The 18,888-nt window shown below is 38.3% G+C and overlaps 2 protein-coding genes across 3 annotated transcripts; both read left to right on the top strand.

Moving 5' to 3' along the window:
* Positions 1-246: 246 nt before the first annotated feature.
* Positions 247-4,547, top strand: LOC105450926 (protein ERGIC-53). Its single transcript, XM_011691056.1, has 10 exons — positions 247-478; positions 1,242-1,298; positions 1,587-1,857; positions 1,942-2,041; positions 2,124-2,235; positions 2,320-2,491; positions 2,560-2,753; positions 2,833-3,026; positions 3,102-3,283; positions 3,370-4,547. The coding sequence occupies exons 1-10, from the start codon at positions 310-312 to the stop codon at positions 3,404-3,406; spliced, it is 1,488 nt and encodes a 495-aa protein (XP_011689358.1). The 5' UTR covers positions 247-309; the 3' UTR covers positions 3,407-4,547.
* A 308-nt stretch (positions 4,548-4,855) lies between these two features.
* LOC105450916 (60S ribosomal protein L6) lies at positions 4,856-6,699 on the top strand. 2 transcript variants are annotated; one of them, XM_011691039.1, is made up of 4 exons: positions 4,856-4,934; positions 5,488-5,748; positions 5,933-6,206; positions 6,300-6,699. In XM_011691039.1, the coding sequence occupies exons 2-4, from the start codon at positions 5,488-5,490 to the stop codon at positions 6,644-6,646; spliced, it is 882 nt and encodes a 293-aa protein (XP_011689341.1). In that variant the 5' UTR covers positions 4,856-4,934; the 3' UTR covers positions 6,647-6,699. The 2 variants fall into 2 exon arrangements, with proteins under 2 accessions (XP_011689341.1, XP_011689349.1); XM_011691047.1 differs by having other exon boundaries at positions 4,927-5,014.
* The last annotated feature ends 12,189 nt before the right edge of the window (positions 6,700-18,888 follow it).

Here is an 18,888-nt window from a genome sequence, read left to right as displayed (position 1 = left end):
GAGACAACATTAAAGAATACAAGGATTGCAGATATATTGGTAATAATCCAGCGTGTTGCTTTTCAGAGCTTCGTCGAGCCCCTATCAGATCACATTGCGCCTATTCTCTCCCGTCGGCACTTGGATAGACGTGGTGCGTAGTTCCTTTTTTGAAAACGTGGACACGGAGCGCTAGTGTCCGGGGGAGATCGCCGGTCCCACGCAAAAGGTCGGCGTGGCCGCTTTGGCGCTTTCACGCTTCTCCCTGGCAGCGTGCTCAGAGTGCTGCTGTCGAGTGTCGACCGGACCGGCCGTCAGCCGTCAGTCGAAATGAAGATGGCCGCCGAGGTGAGGTGGCTGCTCGTTTTCCTCCTGTCGTGCGGCGTGTCGTCGTGCCGCGGCGAGGCGCCGCATCGGAAATTCGAGTACAAGTACTCGTTCAAGCCACCCTATCTCGCGCAGAAGGACGGCAGCGTACCGTTCTGGGAGTACGGCGGAAGTGAGTACGCGGCGATCCCCCCGGCCGCGTTACGGTATAACCTAACACGCGACACCTGTCGCGCGCCGACGTCGCGGACTCCGTATGTTACCCCGGCGACGCCGATCTGGACGACGCGGCGGGTGAACCCGGCGATTTTCTCGCGTCCCCGAACGAACGTCGTCTCTCGCTCTCGATCGCGCTGCATAATTTTGCCGCCGTGCACCAGCGGTTATCTCCGAGAGCGATCAAAACACTTGATGACGTGTGTTACACGCTCTTCTCGCTCGCCGTACACACGTCGAGTAAAGCAGCGAGTAACGACCGGTTTACCGAACGCAATCAATTGCGATCCTGCAATCGATACGCTACAATTACGGGCTTCCGAGAATCGCTGTTAACATTCAATTATTATTTTCTTGATAATAACTCAGCGCTTGCCGCGATAATGGAAATCGTACAGAGTGAAAGAAATAAAATTATATCCATGAAAATGGTGAAAAAGTATTATTAAAGTATAGCGAAACATTCCTCTCTTGTATAAAAACATGTCTGATAATAATAGTCTAAAGAAATATTTAATAGCAGCGCTAAACATCGCTGTGTTATGTTGACTTTAACTAAACATATGTTTTACTCGTCTCGTATGAAAGGAGCAATCTTAATATTATTTTCTATCTGATTTCAAGTACAATATGTCTAATATAAATATCACATATTTAATATAAATGTAATATGTTTGTATTCTTCTTAAAAAAACATGTACTTATATTTTAAATTGCAGATGCTATTGCTAGTTCAGAAAATGTCAGAGTAGCACCGTCACTTAGAAGTCAAAAAGGTTTGTGTCATCACATATAATTATGTTAATATTTAAAGCTTTTTTAGGAACATATTTTTAAAAATAATTCTTATAAATATGTTGATATAAACACTTATATTTTTTATATTGCATTATCTAACTTGGCTCTTTATTTTTGATTGTTAAATTTAATTTTGCTGAATCTTGTATTTATCCATAATTCTTATAAGGCTTATACTCGAATTATGCAAAATATTTAATTTTAAAGTGTGTTATTAAATTGATTCATAACAGTTCTAAGAGATTTATGTAAAAAGTATTATTTAGGTGCAATATGGGTGAAGCAACCAACAACTTTCGAATGGTGGGAGGTTGAAATAGTATTCCGAATAAGTGGACGTGGAAGGATAGGAGCAGATGGTTTGGCATTCTGGTACACGAGCGAGAAGGGGCACTACAACGGCACAGTTTTTGGCAGCTCGGACCTCTGGAATGGTCTTGGAGTCTTCTTTGACTCATTTGACAATGACAATAAGCACAACAATCCATATATCATGGCGATCGTTAACGATGGCACCAAGATCTTTGATCATATGAAGTATAAATTATGTTATTTAACAACTTACGTGTGACTTGCATGTTTGAATCGGTTATATGTAATTCGTGTTTTTTCTGAAAATAGCGATGGCTCTACGCAGCAATTGGCAGGCTGTTTGCGAGATTTCCGCAACAAACCCTTCGCCACGCGAGCACGGATAGAGTATTATATGAATTCGTTAACTGTAAGTATACACTAGAGTGCATATTTTCTAGTAGTTTTTTTTATCTTTTGACATCTCATTTGATTGTCCTTTTCTATTCAAGCTGCTATTCCATAACGGTATGACGAACAACGAGCAAGATTATGATATCTGCTTCCGAGTTGACAATGTCATCTTACCGAAACAGGGATACTTTGGAATTTCTGCCACTACTGGTACGCGTATAAAAAAATATTGATATGATATACAGACGTAATAATGTATCACGCGGTTTTATTTATGCATTTCTGATTATCCAGGTGGCCTGGCCGACGATCACGACGTGTTATATTTCCTTACCACTTCTTTATATCCTCCTGGACAGCTACCGGTGGATGGGAATAAAGTTTCTATAGAGGAACAAGCCAAACTTCAGCAGGAATACTTAGACTACCAAAAGAAATTGGATGAACAAAAAGAGGAATATCGCAAGTAAGGAAATACAATGCGATAACACAGTACTCTTACAATACAAGCCTTTTGATGTATTATCTTGACAGAGAGCATCCGGATATGCAGAAGATGGAAAATTTCGAAGAATTCTACGAGACGGAAAATCAAAGAGAATTACGACAGATATTCACCGGACAGAGCCAGATGTTTAACGCCTTGCGCGATCTTCACAAGAAATTAGATGAGGTTATTGGAAGGCAAGAGAGAACGTTGAGTTTAATAGCTCAAGTTGGACAAGGGGGTAAGTCGACCATTACGATTGAGTTATAATATTGAGACAATAAAATATATCGATTAATTTGCTCTAAATGCGTAATTAGGTGTACAAGTTGCGGGCCAGCCGGGACAGCAGCCTGTGCTGATCGATACTATACGTCGGCAGGAAGTTGACGCTGTGCTGAGTAATCAAAATATCATATTGAATACAGCTAGGGAAATTAAATCCTTCATGGGAGAAGTTCATTCCAAGACTGAATCTATTCTTAACAATCAAGCGCGCGCTCCGACAGCACAGGTTTATATCATTTTCAGTATCTATAAACAATAGATGAATCTCACAAAACTTTTCTGATGTCAATGAATTTCGTAGGTGCAGCCAATGGGATACGATTATCAGTCGTTTATGACTGAGATGCGGGACGGGCTTAACACGTTGAAGAAGGATGTTAAAACTACGGGAAGCGCAGATTGCCCTAACTGTCTAACGACTACCGTGTTTTTACTGTTCATCGCTGTACAGATGATAATATTATTGGTGTACAGTCTTTATCGGTAATTATACGTAAATAGCATACGTTGGCAATTATTATTCCTACGTACAAAAAGATAGGTAATGTCACTTTTTTTTCACTTTACAGGGACAATAAGGAAGCACAGATGAAGAAGCTCTACTAGTGTACACATCGTCCACATCGGCGAATTTACAATGCAAATTTGCATTACAATTAAATATTTTTATTACTCGTTAATCCGCGAAGAATATGCGTGTCTCTCGACGTGTGTGTCGACATAATGTAAATCTTGCATCTGCTAGATCGATGCGAAAATTGTACAGCATCCTGTGTCGGATATTATCTCACGAGGACACGAGGACATCTCGCGGCGACGTGCCGTCGTGTTTTAAATATCTCCACATTTGTATGTCCAAATTGGAAGCCATCTCCATATTACGGTGCAATGTGCGTTTAACGCTGTGCAATCTATATTACAAATACTGATAAGAACGCGCGCATGGGGTTTGGAGGGATGATTTCAGTTGAAGATTACTTACGGTTTATAGTGTTAACCTTGGAAGTTATTAAAGATGTCTCACGATTTTTTTTTCTTGTCGTTATATAATATATAATATATAGTTTTTTTTTTACTCGTCAATCGTCGCAAAACATATTTATCGTTACGCACACACACACATCGTTTTTCGTGGACTTTTCATTTTTGTAATCTGTATTATTGTACATCCGCTGTATTATTGCATATCTTCGTTGCAACAGTAACGCAGCTGTAAATCTTTGTACGATATTTTTTTGTATCACGCATTTAGTACATGAATATACGATTATTTTATTTCTTAAGAAACTGTCACTTTTTTTCGTCTTCACGCATGATGATGATGAGGTCGTCGGCATTCCACTTTGAACTTCGGAGCAAGGAGAGATAAATTATCACAGCGCATCTGGTGCGCGCGTTATGTAATAACAACAATTTTGAATGTCGGCACCCGGCTATTGGTGGCTGTCAAGAGACTACTGTACTGTGGCGAGAAATGCGTTTCGTGTGTTAAAATCTGTCGTGTGTGTTAAATATGAATGTGTACAATGAGACTGCGTTTTCGAATGCCGTGATAAAAGAACCCTGAGTAATGTATGTACGTGTGTAAGGTGCATGAGTAGACTTACGATATAGCGTAAGACAGGTTTCGAAATAGAATCTCGCAAGTTCGTTATTCCCGGCATCATTGCATTTGTAAAAGTTTATTGACTACTGTAGCCGTATGAGGAAATATATCTGACAGAGAGGATGGAAAACGAGGAAAAAATTGTACGGATTAATTGACGTTAACATTACATAGATTTTTATTCTTTTACACACGTATCTGACCCTTCATCATAATTAATTTGTATTGATTAATGCTGCTCTGCCATTAGTACGAAGGCAAAAATTGATCATATAATCTAATTTATTTTATCATTTTTTAATTCATTATAACGTTATTACGGTGCGTATAATAATAATTTATTAATTACAAGAATCATTTTGCGGGAAACTGGTGACACGTGACATTCGATTTGAAGGTTAATGCGTTTCATTATCGATACAGCTCGAAACACATACATCGATGCTTAACTTCGATTATAATTCAGATCTGTTCCGATAGATGTAGTGGTTACGCATGTTCTGAGTTCTTTCGGCCGTTCGCTCTACGGTAAGATTGTAATGTGACGAGTAATTTAACGTAATCGAGGAAATCCGATTGTTATAGCAAAGATATATCGAAATTTAGAGGTGAAAATCATATAATTTGGGACCGATCTCTTTGGGCGACGCTATATTTTCGCGATATCGAGAGCGGTTTTACCTTTCCGTCGAGTATACATATGCACCGTTTGTGTTTGATATTTCAGATTACAAATAAATAAAATTAGATTACAAATAAAAGTAATACATTAGTTTTTTGAATTTGTAAGGCTTATTTCTAATTTCTACTATTGTTAAGTTACTTGCTTCTTTTCTCGTACACATTCATAACCTACACCTGAAGCGTGTTGGAAGCATAACTAGACATAACCTTTAAGCCACGGCATTGCCATGTATTATAAAAGCGTGAAATAATCGTATTAGCTTGTATTATTGATCATTGTCTCTTATTTGCATATATCGAGCTTGATTATTTACTTAATTGTGTATAGAATTTGTTTCTTCATACCTCATCATTTGTTACTTCATAATTATATCTAGTTGAATCTTTCTCTTCGTAGATGGTGGACACAAAGGCTAAAACACCGGAGAAGAAGGCTGCAGCGGTTGCGGCTGCTCCAGCTGCAGCCGCCCCAGCTGCAGCCGCCCCAGCTGCAGCCGCCCCAGCTGCAGCCAAAAAAGGTGCAAAGAGTAAGGGAAAGCCTGCGAGGGGAAAGCCAAGAAACTATGACTTAGGAAACGGCGTCTATAGATTCAGTCGTACTCGCATGTACCACAAAAAGGCCATCTATAAATTCCTTGGGAAGAAGACCCCCAAAAAGGTAAGCAGTTGCTTATTAATTTGAAAATATACACATACATGAATTATGTTAGATAATTATTAATATCTTTTGAAATTATTTGATGCAGTGGTAAAATTAATTTATTAAAATAATTATGAGTAATTAATTGATACTTTATCACATTTGCAAATTCAACTTACATCAATGAATGTATATGTCGCAGGTCAAACCCAAGAAGCCATTGACCATCGAAAAGCAGATCGGCGGAGACAAGAATGGAGAGAAGCGTATTGTGCTTTTGAAAAAGAGACGCGCGAACTATCCTACTGCTGATCGGGTTACTGTGCATCACGCCAAGAAATGTTTCCATGAACATCGTCGTTACCTGAGACCTACCCTGATACCGGGAACGGTCTGCATCCTCTTGGCTGGTCCTCATAAGGGAAAGAGAGTGATCTTTTTGAAACAATTGAAGAGTGGTCTGCTTTTGATTACTGGTACGTTTGAATTTTACGTTTTGAAATATATATTTTATTAACAAACTAATACGAAAGACTTGTATAATTTATATAATTAATAAATTATTGTAGGACCATTCCTGATCAATGGCTGTCCTTTGCGAAGAGTCAGTCAAAATTATGTGATTGCTACATCCACAAAAGTGCGAATCTCTGCTTCGAAATTGCCTTCGCACATCAATGACAACTACTTCAAGAGGAAACGTGACAAGCGTGCCAAGAAGGAGGAGGGTGACATTTTCAGCAAGAAGAAGGAGGAGTACAAACCGAGCGATCAGAGAAAGACTGACCAGAAATTAGTTGACGGAATGGTGCTGCGCGAAATTAAGAAGCGTTCAGATAAAAAGATGGTGTACACGTATCTGTCAGCGATGTTTGGACTACGAAGCAGTCAGTATCCACACAGAATGAAATTTTAATTCTCTGTGCTTATAATTCAAACTTTTCAAAGAAATAAATATAAAACTATAAATCTACCTTTTATATATTATCCTCTGTTACTCATCTGAAATGTCCTATGTAGAATGTCCTATGTTAGAATGTTCTATCCTTCATGAGTAGATAGAATGAAAGCTTGAACAAAAAAATTCTATATTTTTGCGATTTGCACAATGATTAATGACAACTTAACATTTACAAATAATTTTATTTCGCGAATTGAAATCCCAAATTCAAAATCGCAGTTCTTAGAATTTTAAATAGTGCAATTTACTTATAGATTATATTCTAATATTTTATCAATTACTCGAAAATTTAGATTTTTGTGTAAAAATTTTTAAATTAAAAATTCTAAATTATAATTCTTTTTTTCTTTATAAATGAGAATATAGATGTGGAGGAAAATATTTAAAAGAAAAATATTTTACTATATATATATATATATATATATATATAACATATATATATATATATATATATATATATATATATGTTATATATTTTATTATATTTTAATGAGTTAAAGCACGTCATTTTTAGTGGTACATACATTGATGTAGAATGATAAAAAAAAATTGGGACTGGATATATTTTTTCCTATTAATAATTTGATAAAACTTATTATTATTAACAGATATGAAATTGTTACAAAGTTTTATATATATATATATATATATATGTTATATATAATATATATATGTATATATGTATATATATAATTTTAATTATGTTATATTATGATCTAATTATCTATTATTTCTTAACTTTTCTATATATTTTTCTTACTTTATTAACCAAAATTACGCACATCTGAAAGCGATGAGTAGCACTTGAATTGAATTGAATTAAATTAAATTAGAGTAAATCCAAAATTTAAGTAATTTGTTCCGAATACTTTGACTAACTAAATCTAACATTATTAATAAATACTTGTTAATATTTTAATTTATATTGTTTCTTTAACGTCTTAAGTATTTGCTAAAATCATTCTTAATCGGATAAATAAAATCATCATCCACAAATGAATGATGAGATCTTCGCGAATTTTATATCTTGCTCAGATGTGGGTGACATGACAATCAAAGTGTTAATAAGGATGATATACAATCAAAACAATATTTCTCTGGCAAATAATTCTAGATTTCGTTTAACATAAGAAAGATGACACGTTTATCTCTTTCTTTTATTACGCTTTTCCACTTGCGCGCGACCTTATTTCGCGCTCTTACGCAAGTGTTCCCATTTTCTATTTCTTGCATTTTCTCGACGAATAGACGCGCATTCGAAATGCGCCATTGAACAAATGTTCACGATATCGCTTTTGCTGTCACGTACTTGGAGTGACTTTTTCGCAACCCATGTATCAACTATCAATTAAAAAAAAAGTACGTAACCAGAATTTTCTCGATGTTTGGGAAAGCTCCATTGTGTGTACGTCACGGCAAAATATATATTGGCAAAAAGAGAGCGCGACACAAAAGTCGTCGTTTTTTTTTTCCTCATTTGGCGCAACGTCGTCGTCCCCGCTACTCTCTCGGAGCGTCCATATCTGTAAAGTTTCGTCCTGATAAAATGTTACAACCCCCTCGGTAGCAACGGGACCAATGGGGTTGCCGATCCGATGGCGCAGAATCCGCGAAATCCATCCCCTCGGTTACCGCGGCTAATTCCGATTGGTTAAAGCCCGATCCAATCGGCTCCCATCCGTTATTGATCCCGACGGAGAAATTGTTGAATTGTTTTTTTATTGAACCGAGTTGTAAAGTGCTTTACGACCGGCGTAAAACGGCCGGCCGCGCGCGTTATACGATGGCCGTTGTGAGTTATTAAAATTACCCGGGGACGCCTCGATGCGTTCGCGAATTAATGGACGCGATTCCTCGAGGCGATTGACTAAGATCAGCTCGAATTACCTTTTGTCTTTGGATATTATTATTATTTCTACTTGAAGTTGCTGCTGCAAAAATTCTGTCTTCGAAGACTGTCTATAAAATATTACATTTCGCTCTTTCGAGATGCGATCCCAGTCGGATGATTAACTAAATTATCTTTTATCTTCGTAATTACTCGCGTAAAAATCGCGCTTTCGAAAAATATTCGATTGTAAAATATACATAAATATGTATTAGAGATTTATGGAAGTTTCAAGAAGATAGACTAGAATTTATCCTTCAATTTTAATACATGTTATTCTTTGCAATGTCATTATATAATTCAATGATCAGACCGAATGAAAATTCGCTCTAAAATGGACTTTAGACAATCTATAATTCGCAGAATTATCAGATTTCAGGATAGAATTTTATTTACAACTTTACATGTTACGCATTTTGATATATACTTTTTACATACGTGTTAAATAAAATTATTATAATTATACATTAAAATCACCTTCGATATAACTTAGAAGATCATATCAGATATATTTTAAATTAGTATGAAAAACATTTGATAAATCAGAATATTCATATATATATGTATATAAAATACAAATTGAATAACATTTTATAATATTCCTAAATTTTGATACGAATTTTATATTGTTGCAAGCTAATAAGTAATAATATCTAATGTTATTTCATACAGTTAAACGTAGTAGTAATGATATAACTTCTTTACAAGGGGGCAGAGTTATGTTTGTGTACGATAATAGCTGCTATTGTAACGAAATGGATTTCGTAAGGCAAGAATAGAAGGTGTAGAAAGTGAGTTTCTCCCTTAGAATAACAGTTTACGGAAAAATTATCGGCACTTCACTATGCAAACAAGACGTTGAAGTCCACCGCGTGAAACTAATAGCGCGAGATTCCCTCCGATATCGGAACACAAAAAAATCTGTGTAAACACTCCCACTAATATAAAAAGAGGCGATTTCCCTCTAACAGCTGCGAAACGCAGATGTACATTCGCGCGCTTAAACAAATACTGTTATTTCAGACTAAATTGTCATTTAGGAATTGATATGCATTATTCTTGGATACAACATTTTTGGGAAAGTTTTATATTAATTAAAAGGCGTGGAAAAACATTGCATTTAACGTTTTCACACCAATGCACAAATTATGTTTTTCCATTGAAACATGATTATTCATAAAAATAATGGTTGTAATTTTTCTAGGAAGCCTTTCAATTCATAAAAGCAAATTTTGTGGTAAAATGGAATAAAATGAAAATTTAAATATAGAGAAGATGTACGCGCGTTTCGTTCTTCTTTGATATAAATTGTATTTAATTATCATACTTTCCCAAATTTATACTTTCCCAAAAATGCCGCATCTAATAAATCCTACAGGACCGTCCAGCATTTCTTACAAGCGATTGTTCACGCGATTAGGTTTATGCATAACTCAGATGTTAGATTTTCCCGAAGCAGTCTAACGTCCCCGAATAATTCCAATCCCGAGGACCCGCACGCGAGGGGGTGCATAAAAGTTTCTCTATTCGGGCTCTCTCACGTCCATCAGATCCACCCTTACGTATCGCAGGCGTAACGCGTCCAATCGTCAATAGTGCGTACTCGCATAAACGCGCGTATCAACTACTGTGACAAATCAAAATATATCTCGTCGGCGTTGCCCGCGAAGATGTGGGGTCCGCGATTATCTTCTAATAGATTCTTTCGGATACGCGCGCGCGCGTTTATTCCGGTTACGCGGATGATTTATACAACGGGGGGCGCCCACCTCTCCCCGCTATGATTTAGGGCACGGCGTAAGTCCAGGCAGGCGTAATTCTACGAGCGATTTGCTTGATCGAATTGCCGCGTCGCGTATACATATCGTATACGGATCGATTCGATTAAAAGCCCCAGGCCCGATTGGAAGTCATGCACATTTCGCTCGATGGGGTCTGTTGCTCTCTCTCTCTCTCTCTCCGTCGAATTTATTATTCTACCACCCTGAATGCGAGACCCCCGTTGAGAGACGAGTAATTTCATTCATATACGACTGGAATGATTTCTGTAAACGGGGGTCCGGGAAGTCATTAGGTGTAATGATATAAGTAGCGATGGGTGTGACGCATCTCTATACGTGTATATTGAACTTGTTTTATTAACAAAATTAGAAATTGACTTCTGAAAATCTTTGAAAATCTTTTTAAAAACTCTTATCTAGCCTATATTCTATTTATCTCTATATTTATTTTCCAAATAAAGCTGAATAAATTTTGCAATAATAAGTTGTTGAAATAAATCTTAGCCGTAACTTATTCTCTCTTTCGTCGCAATAACACAAGAGACGGAGAATTCTTGACGTGTAAAATTGCATCCTCATAGTTCCTTCGTAAAAGCGTTCCATCATCGGATTCAAATGCAAATGCAAATGCGCGTTCGATAATGGCCTCTCTAAATAATTGATGTTCCGGATGCTGCGCCTTCCATTCGACTTCCTCGACGCGCAAAATTCTTTCTCCGTAAACTCCTTCGCGTAACCGCGCGCCCGATGAGTTGGCTGGATGACGCGGTGAATTTTCTCGCGGGTTATCAAACAGCCTTGTTCCTAATTGCAAGAACAAAAAGCTCACCGTGGAAGAGGAAGCCGCGCAATACTCTGCCGCGTCAAGGTCCGCCGCGTGCGCGCGCCCGAGGAACAAAGGGGATATATATTACGCGGAAAAAAAGAGTGCTACGCGAACGATGACATTTATAATCTTACGCGGGCGGGGGCATAGATCAACGATGTTTTTGCTCGGTTGAGAAGGGGATCTCCCTCGGAGAGATGCTGAATTCGAATTTAATTATTATTAATTGTCTCTCGTCGATGAGACTGCAGGGGCGGTGTTCCCCTTGGCAAGAAGCTTCTTACTTCTGCAGTCGGGCGAGATTAACTAAGGTTACTAGAGATTTCGCTATAGCTCGCGTATAATTAAGCTGTAGAGGTCCCGAAGATCAAGGATTAAAATTGCAAGGACCATAGGCCACACAAAATCAGTTTGTACACATTTGTTCTCGCAGTTTTAAGATTAAAAATTGTTGAAATTTTTATGATTAAAACATATGGCGAAGAACTGTGTGTTTATAACATTAAAACACACACACATACCTTTCAAAATCAAAAGCAGATTTTAAATATATCTGCAGCAAATTTTAAAAATTAAAATTGTATTTCTTTTGTATTTCAATTGAATATGCCAAATTATATTAGGTCAGATTATATTATCACATGTATAGAGAGTTTGAACAATGTCATCAAAGTTAATGCTTACCCCTTCGCGCTTCAACGTATACCACGAGTGCACAAGGGTTAAATGAGCAGTGCGATGCAGCGTGAGGAAACACACGCACACATGAGATTAAGCCACCACTTAAGGGAAGAGTATCGAGCCACTTAAGCGGTAATCTGACGTGAACGCGGTGCTCCTTGGTCCGACAGTCCGACGACCATATCGAGGGTAGTCTGTGTACTCTAGCTGCTACCCTCGGCTAGGCGTATCCAGCGTCGCTCGCTCTTGCTCTAGGGATAAAGCAACTTTTGTCTAGGCCGACTCGCAGAGGGTCTCAGCAGGAGGGTTGTCTGCAAAAGGACGCGATGCGTCGCGAGCACTCACGATGGTCAGTTTATGTGGTTTCTAGATATTTATGGGGTGTGCGGCCAGTGAGCCTAGAGGGTGAAACACCCCCCTCCGACTATATATTGTACAAATTGGACGCGGGCCTCGTGAAAATGCGAGGCAATGATGTGATAGAATTTCCGCCATTTGTATTTACGCTGACCATCGTCCAGTCCTCGAGTGTTTGCGGCTGATTTAACTTAAAGGATATATACTGTCTTGACATCATAATATATAAGTCAGACCCATTTTTACCAATATATTAACTATAATCTCGCTTTGATTTACTCTTTATCTAATTTTTAGAAACAGAAGGAGATAAAAAGTTAAACCGAGATTAAAATTAATCTACATTCTACTGCCGAGTGGCAGTATTTTCACTCCAAAAAATTTAGAGAGAAAGTAATAAAATAAAGAGTGAAACTGTATTAATGTAAATGCATTATTTTTTAGAAGCATTTTTTCAATTATTCATCAATTTATTCAAACAGTATATTTCTTGCATTATATATATTTATTCTATTCTATTTTAACGTTGTTACGCTTCACATTTAGTTCGACATCGTATAAATGACATGGCTAAACGTTTTTTATACACGTTTTCGCGTTTTAGAATGAGTCAACAAGATCGGAAGCTCTTGCTGCAAACGTGATGACAGCGTGCACGCACAAGTGCACGCAAGCGTTTGTAATTTAATATTCGAGTCCCCCTCCGTGCGACGGTGTTCATTACTTAAGTCCGTACCGGGTATATATATACGCGCGCGTATCCCTTCGATCGTCGCACGTATCCGTGATCATTCTACCAGGACTAATGCACTGCGCGGCCAAATGTTCGGTGCGATTTAAATGTTAGAAGGGAGAGCAGTTAAGTACCCCGGTAGTTAACGCACACCGCCGCGGTAACTTTCGCGCCGACCGTTAACTCCTTGTTCGAGGGCCTCGGGAGGCTTGTTAACTAACGCTTTATTATCGTCATCGGTTAGCCGTCGCCATTGAGCGCTATGCAAACGTTTGTAATGCACGTGCGTATAGATATTATTTACATATTTGGCCCCTACAAATACGAATAGAAGTACATTGGGTGTTGAAAGATTTCTATATACCGAACTGTATAATTGTATAAGACGTATAAGTAATCGTTTAAGAAAAAAAGTGGTCTGATTATTCGATAAAAGTGTTACACAACTCGACATTTGCTTCATGTATAGCTTGCAGAATTAATTACTCTCAAAACTGGGAAACTGTCCTTTACGAAAATTTAATAAGTCATTAATAAACAGTGTGATTTACTCAATATAATTTGACACTTTCGGTATTAAATTTCTATAAGAGATGATTTTTAATGTCATACAATTAAATTATTGTGTGCGTTTCATTAATTATAAAAAATGTACGACTTTTAGTATTTCTTGTTACGTTTATAACTGCAAACAATTTTATTTATCAAAGAAATTAAGAATTTTTACCCTCCTGTTTGATAACTCCGTAAATGCTTTTATCGCAGCGAAGGGATTGAAAGAATTCGTGTTTCAGAGTGGATGACACTTAATCTAACAAGATCTTTATATGCATGTTAATTCGACGGGGCAAATTATGGGCGACACGTGTGCCAAATTGAGACTGTAATTTTAATGGCATGGGACGACTAACGGTGGACCGATTATCGCTGATTTAATTAACCCCGGGGGCTCCATTTCGCGCGAAGCGAATAGAGCATCGTGTATCTCGTCGACGACATAAATTGCTAGCACCAGTTAATTCTTTAATTCTTCTCTACATTCGATTCATTTGATATATTTTTCTATACAAGCATATCCGCAATATTTACGTCTATATAGAATATCTCTCGACGCAAGATAGATTTTTGTATTATTCTGAATTTTCTCGTGCCGAAGGAGTTTTCTAGAAAATAAAATGTAAGTTATCTAAGAACAAGCGAGTAAAATATTTTATGCTCAAGATTCTCTGACCGTTTAACGCATCTTCCTTTCTACATTTATGCCTTCAAAGATACGCGGTATCCGATGAAAATTTGTCACGAGTATTCCAGTACGCCAAGACTCCAAGATGGCGATACGAGCCCCGGATTCGCGTCACCGCTTCTGTCCAGCAAACGACGAGTTTCCGGCGAAATTTCATGCGTGCGTCACGTGCGTCCCCGCTGACAAATGACACCCCGTGATTCTCGAGCTCGAGCGGATGCGACGACGTATCGTTTCGGCGTAGCTAGGCCTCTCTCCTCACTCGCTCTCTTCCCTCCGGCCCTTCCACGCACAATAACTGTTTTTCTTCCCTTTCTTCTGCCGTCGCGGGGCCAACCCTCTTTGTGCGTGCCCGCCGTTTTCGCTCGACTGACTTTTCAGATTCCGTGGAATCATCGTTCGTCTGTTCTACCCCTCCGCATAAAAATCGCAACCGGAACCGGATGCCGGAAGCGTCGACAGGGGTGTCGTCGGAGGCCGAGAAATGGGCTTACGTGCACCCTCGTTGAACATCCGTCGTTCGTGCCGGATTCATCTTCCAGGCGGGCTGAAATCGGATCGAGGCTTAATTGATATCCTCGTTCGACACCCGGTATCACGGGTGATTTTCCGCGAAGCGGAATTGTTGCCTAGAATCACTAGTAATCGGGAAAAATTCAATTTAACGTGTGCCCTTGGAAATCGAAAACTGTAAAAAAAAGATATGGTGCGTCTAATAATAGGTATAGCCAGGGATTATATTTTAAAACAGTTTACTGTTTGAAAATAAAGTGCGAAAAAAATAAATGTGGAAGCGCATATCCTATTTACTGACACTTCTACTCTAAAGAATTTTTCTATTCTTCTCGTTTATTGAATTTTTTAATTATCTTAATGATTCTAGTTTTTAAAAATTTTCAGGAAAGATCAGAGAGAGATTTCTCTATTCGACAAAATCTCGTGATTCATATACGGGATGATTTTCTCTCTCTCTCTCTCTCTCTCTCTCTCTCTCTCTCTCTCTCTCTCGCCTCATCGAAACACAAAGATCGCGATCAGATACCACGGTTTAATTCCTTTCGAGTATACGATCCATCGAATGCAGCTACTATCTGCGCGTTAGACACGGACGATTTTTTATGGTGATTTCGATGCTCGTGCCCGACGCTATCTCGTACCTTTCGTCGTACAACCCCGGCGCATACATGATCGAGAGTTTTGTCAAATCATCCTCGGCTGCGCGCGTAAGGGCTCGTCCTATTGTCCTCTTTTTAGGGCTACGCGATGTATCCGTGCCCCTTCTTCTCCGCGGGGGAATCATAAACTATATGAGGTAGAAACATCTAAATATGAGTAAAGTTAATGTTGCACGAGCGCGAGCGTCTCGAATGCATCAGCTATTTACATGAAAAGCCGTGGTTCGTCTTACATTTAAGTTTGATAAACGAGTCGTTTTTATGTCTTATTTAATAAAGCAATATTTTTCTCGTCTCATTATTAGTATCTCAATATTAGATTACAATGTCAAAATTGGAATATAATACTGAAAGATTTAGTCTAATTGCGAATCCGGATGCAATCGCGACGAAATTCCACGCCCTCAGAATTGTACTATACAGTTTCCGTAGTTTCTCTCTGTTCTATAGGGACAGAGGAACTGGGATTTTACGAGAAAGATACGGCAAGATTTATGGATAATAATCTCACGCCTCCCCATATGCAGTAGTCATTTCTCGAAACAGAAATATTTACTTTCTATCCTTCTTGCAAAGTTCGTTTCCCGCAGCGTTGCGAGGAGTAGACGCCATATCGGGCAGCAGCCGCAGCTTATGAGAACGATCGAAACCTCTCACAGAAATGAATTTATTTCAGCAAATTTATTTCCTCGGGTTGACGGGTGCTGATCATAAATCATCTCGACGAAGGATGATTCCATTTCGAGGCGAGTTTTCGGCCGTACTCTCTTCGGTGTGAAATCGCAATTTGAATTCTCATTGAACGTATCATATTTGCGACGATATTTGCATCTCACATAAGAAAATGATATTTATTTTATGGAAAATTATTACCTTGTATTATTACAAAATAAATTTATTAGACATATGCTTATGCACGTATACATACATATGTCTAATAAAGTTTATATTTTTTATAATATTTATTATTATTAAAATAACTTCGATATATATATCTCTAAAAAATGATTTGAAATATATTATTATGATTTGAAATATATTATTTCCCGTAAAATAAATAAAAATTGTTTATGATTTAGACAAAGTATGAAAATAATTTATGAAAATATCTATGAAAATAATTGATAAGATAATTTTTTTGTGCAAATGACAAAGTTAACTTTATATAAGTTATTTTCATAGATATTTTTAGATATCACCAAAATTGTGTAGAAACTTATTTGAATCTTGGAAACGACGGAGTGCAAGAAGAAATATATACTCTCGAATTTTATCGAGTTACATTACCATCCTCTCGAACGTTCTTATTTACACGTCGGAAAACATGACTAGAATAATCATTTGTCTAACGGATTAAGGTTCGATTCATCCCCATTCGCAAACTCTGCGGATCTTTTGACAAAGCCACCGTTGCCCGTTTCGCTTAACTGCGAACGACGTAGTCGTTGCACGAGGATGGTGGTGGCGGCGGTGGCAGCGGTGGCGGCGGCAAAATGTTGGCGTTGGCATGGTCGCTGGGAACGCTCGTGGCGGACCAGTTTTCGGGGCGAGGTTCTTCCCGGGGATGGGAAGTCGCCCGGAATTGACAGGAACCGGGAGAGAGGGAGAGACGGGAGGCAGAAAGAGAGAGAGAGGGCCCGGGACATTGGCTCCAGACCCCCTGGCGCCGTCGCGACGCTTCCCAGCTTTTGGCAAAACACATCCTATCCCGGTCGCATCCCGGTCCCGCGGGCGCCTAGGTCTTTTTTTTATGACCACCGCCGCTCGGTTGCTGCAGAGCACCCGGGGATTCCCCATAAAATCTCGTCTCCACGACCGATGTCCCCTCCTCCTCCTTCCCCTAGAATTCTTCATTCCCCGACGTTCCTCCTTGGCCACTCCTTTACGGAGGCAACACTATCGTCTTAATAGTGGAAACGTAACTTCCTCCGATACGGAAAAGTCGTCGGGTTTTATTTCCCCGCGATACGATTTCTCATTACGCGTGTGCTATATCGATCTTATTATGTTTGAAGATTATTATAAGTAAACGAAAAATTTTTCCGCAGTGTGAAAAGGGTTTTGTTTCAATAACGATATAATAATGAATTAAAAATTTTGTTTTTCGCGGGGGAAAGAGAAAAGTTTATAAGAATTTCCAAATTATTCCTTAATTTCGACAATTGGATGCTTGAAATGCTCCTGCCAACGTTGCAGAGTAACGCACATTTTTCGTATGTAAAGTGCTTCACTAAACTGAGAGACACTGGTCCTCCATGCAAGAATGACAATAAATATGAAAGCAGATAGTCTCGACAATCTCGATCTTCTTTTCTAGATGAGTCTATCGTCCCTCTTACCCTATTTCGCCATTTGTATTGCGTGCTATCGCTACGGTATACGAAGTGCGTCGTAGAAAACTTTCCCCATTGCCTCCCCGGGAAATTTTATCTCCCATCCAGAATATCTGACGCCGTCTCCCTTCGCGAGGAGTTACTTCTATTCTCCATTTAATAAAGACAAATTTTTTTTTAAATTAAAGGATACCAAAAAAGTGATCTTTTCTATCCGCTATTCTGTCTTGTCTATATCAAAAGTGCATCTTGTTTTTATTCTTATTAAATTAGGTTACACGCTATTCCCACTTTCCCTCATATGTTTATTGCACTGTTATTAATAATAGCGAGTGTCTATGACGTGTGTATGACGTATAAATGCATGTGAGTGTACACAGTGCATTGAATTCGGGTCCGTGGGTTCGCTAAACCCAAATGACTGTGCGATTTAGTCATCCCTACGGGATTAATAGGGAGAAACAAACGCGGAATCAACTGCCGATTTCCAGGATTTCATCCAATGAGCAGATTCGCGAAAATATGTGAGAAAAACCTCAAAAACTGAAGTAGTTTTGACAAAAAAAATATCTAGAATACAAAATAAATTTTTCAACAATCCTTCGATTTAAATTCCTGAGAAAAAAATAATTATATTCATTAGAAAACAAAAATGATAATCATAAAAATAGAACAGATACGGCTATAAAAAAAAGATGGCATTTTATTTATATTTTTGCGCGAATGCTTTCTGTAAAAAATAAAAATAATTTTTAGCTCATTATGAACGATAATTTTTCAGGATAGTATTCTATTTATAATTTTACGTGTAAATATAATCCAAAAGACAATTGTTGATGTATTAGATTAAAATAACATGCATGCGCAGCGTGAAAATTTATAAAAATAATAGAATCGCGTCAGATCTCCATTCTAAAAGTCTGTTTCGCAAATTGTAGATTGTTTAAAGCGGACTTTAAACGGAACGTGCATTCAGAATATTCTTTTGTGTTGTACGAAATTTAAAATTGAAACACATTCGTATTCTAATCAATGCCGTGTTCTATTTCCTGTACCGCCGTGTAGGTAGCACCACGTGGAAATCACCCGGGTGAAACTCGCTCGGTAAAATAGAGCATACCGCGGCAGCGCGGCGCCGAAAGTCCTCGCCTCGTACGGTAAGAAATCCCTCCCCCCCCCC

Source organism: Wasmannia auropunctata, unplaced genomic scaffold (assembly GCF_000956235.1).
Source record: "Wasmannia auropunctata unplaced genomic scaffold, wasmannia.A_1.0 LD336106.1, whole genome shotgun sequence".
Lineage (NCBI taxonomy): Eukaryota > Metazoa > Arthropoda > Insecta > Hymenoptera > Formicidae > Wasmannia > Wasmannia auropunctata.
The sequence above is the reverse complement of the archived record's forward strand: the minus strand, read 5'-3'. Positions and strand labels throughout refer to the sequence as shown.